The following is an 8825-nucleotide window of genomic DNA, read 5'->3' on the forward strand; positions in this document are numbered from 1 at the left end:
TGGTGACCAATTTACAATTTCAACTTAGTTGATACGACCAAATTACCTTGTTATCTCACTGACGCAGCACCACAGTTTCTTTAGAAACTTTCAGCCTTTGTTTATAATTTCTCCTTATGTCAACACCCAAAATTTTCCAATAAGAACATTAAAATAAAGGAAATGATACATGTGTTTGAGTATTTTGTACAATATACTATAATTCCCCTTGCACAAAGATGTGTGTCTACTTTCAGAAGAAAAAAAAGCTTTGACCACTTTATACAGTATTTGATATTTTTTGGCAGCCATTTTCATTATCAAGTACTCCACCAAAGTGGCTGGCTGAACTGGAAAAGGATGACATGGACATGTTACAAGGTAGATTGAATCCTTATAATTAGTCTTAGGATCTGACTCATAATCTTCCCTTTTCTAACCATAAATTTTCCTATAGATTCAAAGCTGTCAATAAAAGCTGGTAACCAGCCAAAACCAACTGCTAGTCTACCATCTTGAACCAGCAACTTACACTTTATTTTGAAAATTTAAAGTGTCTAAAGGACATTTTCCAGATTTTCAGCGGATAAAGTCATTGATCAGACAAATTGAATCTGATTGCTGAATGTGTGGTTTTCTCTTCCAAAAACCTAAAATGGAAATAAAATTGCTACTGCCCATGATAAACATCTCAGTTGTGTTAAACCACCTCCATGTTTGTCATTTACTTGAATGGTTGGCCGACATTGATCTTGGGGTAGAGACTTGGAACAAGTAAATATATGTAGAAGTTGGACCATGGGAGGGTGGCTGGGAGTTTATTTTTAATTATTCTCTCTTTAAAAATGTAAAACCCTACGGAATAACTAAACCCATCTGATTTTTTTTCTTAGAATTTGGAAGTCTCACTACATCTCAACTAATGGAGAAAGTGCGGGGACTTCAAAACCTAGCCTTTCAGCTTGGTCTGGATGAGGGTGAGGGTTCTTTTTTTGGATTTGTTTTGGCAATTCTGATTTGTTTCTTCCTGCATTAACTCAATTTGTTTAATAGCTTACAAGTAGCCAAGCCTCTAGGAGATAGAAGGCTCCTGTTGACTTGCCAATTGAGGTTCAACTCCTTTTTTCTTCCATGTCCTTGAAACATGTGAACTTTTATCTGATACACAGAGAGGGACATAAAGTTTTTCTTCATAAGACTAGCATTGAAATCTGATTTGATTTAGAAGAATAGCAGGGTTCGATACTAACAGTAGCGAACTTGCCACAGACCAGTAGAAATTCAGTTTTGGCTGGTGGTTTTCGGTTTCCAGTAGCCAGTTTGGCTAGTAAATGAACTGACATTTTCATAGCATCTAAGATGTCACCAGCCACTTGGCTAGTAATTTGAAAAGTTAGTGTCGAACTCTGAATAGTGTGTCATCTTTTAATCATTTTCGGTGTCAACCATTTTTGTAACTCTTTGCACTCGTGCATCAATATCTTTATTCTCCATGCTGCTTCTAACATATTTCCTTTGGTACCATTTCCATTATTCTCCTGAACTCATTGTTTGATTCAGCTGTGGTGCTACAAGGAGAAATTAGATCCCAGTCCCTTGTAGGGAGTTAAAGTTAAAGTTACTGGTATGTTAATGCCATGTGAAATTCAGGTTGAATCAGCTTTTTATTCATTTCTTTCAGCCCGAGAAATGACAAGAGGAAAGTTTTTGAACATTCTGGAAAAAGTCAACTCAGGAAGAAGATAAACCTGTGTAGCTGACTTAACATTCTTTCCATTAAAATATCAAGGCTGGATGACTCTTGAATGAATCCAAGTGGCTTGATAGTCTTGATTTAAATTGTAAATAGTAGCTGTTGCTAAGAAAGAATTAAAATCATGAAGCTCTTTTCAATTGACTGATAAATGATGTGTTTTTCATGTTTCACAAAAGTGCAGGGAAGGTATGGGAGAGGTCAGATATAAAGCTAAACAAAGGAAGGGAGTAAAGGAGGTGACTTTTTTCATTCTGACCTTGGATGAAATCCATCATTGTTAAGACTTTCTTCATTACTTCTAGTTTTTAACCCACCATTATTGACTCTCTCTACTTCCAGAAGTGATGAACTTGTAATTTCTCCCTAACATCCATACATTATCTGAGAACAACATGTGAAGTTGTTCTCTTGATCTAACACCAAATTCTTGTGGCTATTTACAAGGACATGTGTAGCAGCTAGAGGAGAGAATTACTAATCAGATCTTGGCAGTTATAGGGTTAATACCAACATGGTGATTAAAACCTACACTTTCTCTTAAATTAACTTATGGTTATTCTTGTGCTTAGTGAAAATGGTATTTTGCAAAGCTTACGGTTTGTTGGAACAAAAAAAGCATTTATTTTGCTAACACTGGCACATTTTAATGAAAAAGCTCTGTCCACAAAAAGGCAGGTGAAGTGTTTGAAATCTAAAATGTCTAATGGCTTTTAGAAATCTTGTCGTAAGTAGTTTCAAAGAGGTTGAAATGCAATGGATTTTCCTAAGTGATAAAAGACTATCAAGGAAGATTTGATACCTCTTTCAAGAATAAGTGAAGTGTTATATTTAAGTGGAGATGTATAAGACACAGAAGAAAGTGGCAGGTTTAATAATTTTTATTTGAATACATACTGCCTTTTGTTTGTTTAACAGGTAAACAATAATGATCAAGAGGGCACTTTGATAGCTCTACAGTATATTTTCAATCATCTCTACTGCAGACCAATTTCCTCAAGAAAATTATGAACCACAGTCATATTAGCCAAAAAAGTTGAGGAAAAATTAAATTTTACTTCCAAAAGGGCTTGAGCTCCATAACAAGCTTGAGAGAAAAACATGGGGTGAACACGCCGTGTGGTTTATGGTTGTCAAACAAGTTTTCGACGTTTTGTCTTTTGAAACAGTGCTTTTTCCAATGGATCGGATTTTCCCTTTGTGGGCGAAAGAGCAAGCCGCTTGAAAGCTATTGGTTCAAATTTCTGGAATGAATAATTAATTCCCTTAACATTTGACTGATTTGCTCGTGCGTGACAGGAAAAGAAAGAGTATTTAACAGTGTCAGATTTCATTGAGAAATGCTAATCGTCCGCGTTCCATTCCTTAGAGATAGTGAAGGGTATTTGTGTTTACGGTAAGATTTTTGGCAGTTTTTCGTCGTTGAATCCACGTTTCAGCTCAGTTGTCAGAGAATTAAGTAGAAGTACAAGGAAAGTGGTTTTGTATAGCGTTTAAGAGTAGGAAAACTGAGTTTTAATTACGCATTTTGGGGTGAAAAGTTCGGGAAACTTTGGTCGTCATGGCGGACACTGAGAGGAGACGTCCCATCATCGGAGCCATGTTCCGTGGCCCGGGGCCCGCTGCTTATTATTTACCTGGAACTACAGGCTACATTGGACACGATTCTTCAAAATTCCAGAAACCAGCTTACAGTTTTGGCTCGAGAACGTGGAAAAATCAACAGTTAACAGGACCTGGTCCCAAGTACAAAATAGAAGATGTTACACGATTCGGAATGGAAGGGACACCGAAGTACACTCTCCACTCACGAACAAACTTGCAAGGGAAATTCCAGACTCCGGCCCCATGTGAGTTCAGTTTATACCCTCAGAAATTAGTTCTTTTTCTCCTAGAGTTTGTTTATCCTGTAGTGCTGCGTAATAAAACAATAGAAACCCGGAGTTAATTTCTTATTCCACAACCCGCGCGTCCCTAGAGACGCCGTCTGAACATACTTTGCATGCAAACATGTCTGTTAAACTGTCGCACTTGATACGCTTAGGATCTACCTTAAATCTGAGAAAATATCGACAATAAGTACAGGATTTTGACTCCTAAGAACACGGCCAAAGAATTTACTTGTATCTTCGACTGTAATCAAATCATATCACCCTTTTATCCCAAGATCTGATTGGTAATTCTCAACTCCAGCTGCTTTACCTTTTCTTGTAGATTAGTAATAAGAATTTGTGTTAGATCAAGTTAACTACTTCTACTTGATAAGTTCTACTATTCTCATTACCTGTCGGCAGGGTAATGTATGGATATTATAGGGAGAAGTTGCAAGTTAATCACTTCTGGAAGAAAAAGGGTTATAAGTGATCTTTAGTCAATTTCTGTCCTCCCCTTGTCTTTGCAGAAAAAAAAAAACTCCAAAATACTAGACCTTAGCCTTTCAGTCCATCGATGACACCTAAAACTCGAGCTACCAGCAGTTGATCATGAATTAGTTAATGAGAATAGAGAAAATGATCACTGACCTAAGGTACTTTGATTGTTAAACAAAGTCTCCATATCAGTACCAAAGGAAATGTACTGCTGAGAAAAGAATGGAGAATACAGATGCTAAAGTTAGGTCGTAAAGGGTTAATAAGTTGGCAGGTAAATAATTTTTTTTTCAACAAGATGTGTAACTTTTATTTCACTTTTACCTTGTGGTTATTTCCTGAAAGGGGATTACAAGGCAGAGAAAAAGCCGGTATTTAAACATGCCTTTCCCCCACAATATTCCTTTGGCTTACGTACTCCATATGGAAAGCAGGACAACAACCCAGCCCCGAACAACTACAACATGCCATCAATTGTTGGTCCCAAGGCTGTAGGAAAGAAGTCTTCAGCTGCCTTCTCTATGACAAGTAGATCGAAGATTGGAAGTTTTCATGAGGATTTGAAGAAGGTTTGTGTTTGTGGATTGCAAGAAGCAGAGTTTAACTTTTGTTAAAAAATGTTGATGGCAAACCCATGTGATGGATGTTAGGACACTTTGCCTCTAATGTCTCAACTTGCATTACCTCTTTCCCAACCCATGCCAGAAAAAAGCTGATGAAAATAGAATGCTGGTGAGGAGAAAACCCTGTGGTGTTCAAGTATTCTGTCCAAGGAGAAGAAGTGTTTGCCTCATGCCCATTCCTTAAATGTTAGCTATTTAGCTATTGGTAACTATCATGAACTCCGCCAGGCAAATGGCAAATTAATGTTACCATAATGTGCTATACAGGGTTGGGATCATGGGTTTAATTGCTGCTAAGTGTGCAAATAAGAATAGGCAGTATGTGTTAGTTTGCCTTAGCAACTAATACCATTGTTTTTCTTTCTCAACTTTCAACATTTTCATGGTCTTTGTTTATATACAGACTCCTGGACCAGGCACATATAAAGTGACTGATCCAAATATCTACAGGAACAGAAAACCCATCTTTTCCATGACTGCTCGTAACAATGCACCAGGTGACCGAACCCTAAAACCAGGACCTGGAGCCCACAGACCAGAACTGGTGAGAAAACATCATAGAGGCCATTTTTATTTAGTGCAGCTAAAATACAGGACTGAAGAAAGAAATTGCTACAGCCAATCAGAAATAAATTTGTATGATGCACGATCCTCGCAGTAGATAGCGCTATTTATGCAATAGTGAAAATCAGACCTGAAAAAAATCAGGCCTGTACGGAAATCAAACCACTGACCTCTGCGATACTAGTGCAGCGCTCTACCAATTGAGCTAACAAGCCAACCGGGAGCAGGCCGTTAAGTTGATTCGTAATAAACCCGTGAAAGCGATAAATGAGATACAATGGATATATGAAGTTCATATATATATTGAACTGCGGTATTACATATGTATGATGCACGATCCTCACAGTAGATAGCGCTATTTATGCAATAGTGAAAATCAGACCTGAAAAAAATCAGGCCTGTACGGGACTCGAACCACTGACCTCTGCAATACTAGTGCAGTGCTCTACCAATTGAGCTAACAAGCCAACTGGGAGCAGGCCGTTAAGTTGATTCGTAATAAACCCATGAAAGTGATAAATGAGATACAATGGATATATGAAGTTCATATATTTTGAACTGCGGTATTAGATACGTATGATGCACGATCCTCGCAGTAGATAGCGCTATTTATGCAATAGCGAAAATCAGACCTGAAAAAAATCAGGCCTGTATGGGACTCGAACCACTGACCTCTGCGATACTAGTGCAGCGCTCTACCAATTGAGCTAACAAGCCAACTGGGAGCAGGCCGTTAAGTTGATTCGTAATAAACCCGCGAAGAGTTGATTTCGTAATAAACCCGAAATAAATTTAGAAGTAAATTTGAACATATCTCAATTTTTCTTGTAAACTAAATATTAAAAAATGTTAAAATGCAAATAATTATTATAGAGAATTTTTAAAATATCATTTTTTACTGCTTGGGCGTTTATAGTCATGCACTTTTTTCATCAATAATAGTAAATATGTTCAATTTTTTTTTAGTATGTAAAACCTGAATGAATTTGTTTTCTTCTCTTTCAGTGCTATTCCACGTTCAAGAAACAACCCTCTTTCTACTTTGGCCAGAGGTGGTCTGAATATGTTGCGCCATTAATTGTTGACCCTGTTGATTAACAGAGATTCATGGCTGGTAGCCATTATATTGTTAGTACTTACAAACTCTGATGCATGCAGATCAGGAAATTTTCTTTTCAAGCTAGCCTGGGCTTTCTGATTAACCGTTTAACTCCCATGAGTGACCAAGACAGAGTTTCACCTTACAGTGCCAATATAGAATCAAGCAGACGCGTGAAGAGAATAACAAAAGGAAGGAAACTGGAGATTCTGTAAAGGCTGTTGCATTTGATATCCCTGGAAATGTATAAGTATCTTGAAATTTAATAGCATCCTATACATGCCATAGAATTTCTTCTCAAAAAGGTTGGCAGGTATGAAGAATTATAATTGTTTTTAATTTCCAGAAAGTAACCATTAACCTTAAATTGCAATTTATGGCTGTAAGGGTTTCTGGAAACTTCCAACTTAATCTCTTTTGTGTTTCTAAGTACAAGTATTTCTAAAGTAGTGTTAAGTATTTTCCACAGCAGTGTTTGCCTTTTTCTAGGGTGTATTGTTATTGTCAGGGACTAAACATCAACAGTTGCATAAATAAATTTTTGTCCAATGTGTTAATTAAAAGTAGTTCACACAGCAAGATTTGAAGCCAGGAAATGTTGCATTTTGACAAAATTGGTTTTTCCTTTTTGTGCTGCAGCTTGTATTATGAGCAGACAATAAGAGAATAGCTTTTTTTGAAAGTGGGTTCTCATTTTTAGTTGTTTTATGTTTTTTATATATTAAAGATAGAAGAGAGAAATTCAAAGAGGTTGTCTCCTCAGAAAAAAACTTAATATATGTGTGCAAAGCTTGAATCAAAATGATCATAACCCTTGCTACCCGTTGGGTTTCTCTTTGCTCTCAACCAACTATCCATAGGAAAGAACAGTTAGATTGGGTGTGAAGCTTGTTCACACTTGTAGAACACAGAAAACACTGACCGTTAATACAAAGGTAATATCAGTGTAACTTTTGAAATGCAAGGTCTTACTAAAACTGTACTGTAAGCTAGTTTGGAAACAAGTCAAGAGAAATTTTTTTTTTAAGTTTGTCAAGGTATTGTCAGTAATAATCAAGAAGATAGACTGATACTCATCCATCTTTTTTTCATCACTCAAAATCACCAGGCGATAATCAAACTGTTGAACCAAAAGTTGGATTGAATTTTTTGAGGAGTTTTAGCAGAGAACACAAATTTTCTTACTACTTTGTCCCAGCTTGTGTTTCTGAAAGACACTGAACACAGCATTGCAATGATTTCAGTGCAGTAAAAAGATGGACCTGTCAATCTATGTTTTTGTTTTTAGATCTTCAGTACTTTTCAACCTAAGTGTTCCAAAAAACGTATCAAAGTATATATCATTTTTATTTTGTAATTTGTAAGTATGCCAAATGTTTTTGTAAAAATTAACTTTCATCTATGATTTGTGTAGATTAAAATTTTTAAAATATTTATGAGATGTGCATGGCACTCTTCAACCCTATCTGTTGTGGGAATAGAAGCCTGTCCAAGGGCATTGTGAGGGGGGTCCTGGGGTGCTAGGTGACCCCCCCCCCCACCCTTCATAAGCCCTTTTTTTTCAAGCAGGCAGCCAACATCATTCAATATCAAAGTATTTTAATCAGTGGCTCTTGAATTATATGTCACTGCGAGCCCACTGATACACAAGGGGGGGGGGGGAATTACTAGCCATCTACAGTTGGCTGTCCTCAGATTGTGTCCCTGTGTAACATATCAAATTTTGGTTTGAAAATGTTCAAACAAACAAAAGTTTTCAACTATTTTCAGTGCAGGTAAGAGAGATCAGAAATATTCTTTATCTGATTTAGGTTTAAGTCTTTATTATCTGATGATCTACATCTAATTTTTGCTCCTGATGCCTGCAAGAAAATTGAAAAAGTGTGGACACAACACTTCGGTGACTCCCTGCATACAATTAATTTTTTGGGTTTTTCTGTTGGATTGTATTCATTTGTGTTTTTAGTTACTTATTTCATGCTTATAAGTTACTCTACCTGAGGGAAAATTAAACGAGAGTGCATTAAGAGTACTTATATTAAGATTACAAAGGAAACACATCAGAGTAGCACTGAACTGAAGCTAGAGGCACGTAGCTTTTTTGTTTGTCCTAAGCTTTAACATTCTTTCACATCATGTCATTACCATCTTTCTGTCTTCATAGTTCTTAAACCATTATCAAAGAGGGTTGCGGAAAATTATATGTAACACTTGAGTAAGCCCAAAAGTAATTTGTAACGTAGGGTTGGCAGTTTTCCCTCTCAAATTCCTGACGCTTGAGAAACTGTTCGAAGCACACGTGCCACGAGAATATTTCTAAAATTCGTGGGTGTTGCAGGACCAGGATCACCCCACCCCCCTGCTTTGCTGCCCTTATATAACTTTAGAAGGATTAAGAAGAGAGAACAAAATGTTATGCTCCAACAGAAAGTTACCAG

General features: G+C 36.9%; 2 protein-coding genes across 2 annotated transcripts in view; both read left to right on the forward strand.

Moving 5' to 3' along the window:
- LOC111325703 (protein lin-52 homolog) overlaps window positions 1–1872 on the forward strand; it is a 5606-nt gene extending 3734 nt beyond the window's left edge. Inside the window, exons 5-7 of the mRNA XM_022929567.2 lie at window positions 288–360; window positions 873–956; window positions 1661–1872. Coding sequence (XP_022785302.1) covers window positions 288–360; window positions 873–956; window positions 1661–1725 — 222 coding nt within the window. The 3' untranslated portion in view covers window positions 1726–1872. The remainder of the gene's footprint in view (window positions 1–287; window positions 361–872; window positions 957–1660) is intronic.
- A 1192-nt stretch (window positions 1873–3064) lies between these two features.
- On the forward strand, window positions 3065–7823 carry LOC111325741 (ciliary microtubule associated protein 1A). Its single transcript, XM_022929613.2, has 4 exons — window positions 3065–3582; window positions 4447–4670; window positions 5128–5268; window positions 6294–7823. The coding sequence occupies exons 1-4, from the start codon at window positions 3294–3296 to the stop codon at window positions 6384–6386; spliced, it is 747 nt and encodes a 248-aa protein (XP_022785348.1). The 5' UTR covers window positions 3065–3293; the 3' UTR covers window positions 6387–7823.
- Window positions 7824–8825: the final 1002 nt, after the last annotated feature.

The sequence above is a fragment of the Stylophora pistillata genome, chromosome 14, assembly GCF_964205215.1.
Source record: "Stylophora pistillata chromosome 14, jaStyPist1.2, whole genome shotgun sequence".
In the NCBI taxonomy this organism is placed as follows: Eukaryota; Metazoa; Cnidaria; class Anthozoa; order Scleractinia; family Pocilloporidae; genus Stylophora; species Stylophora pistillata.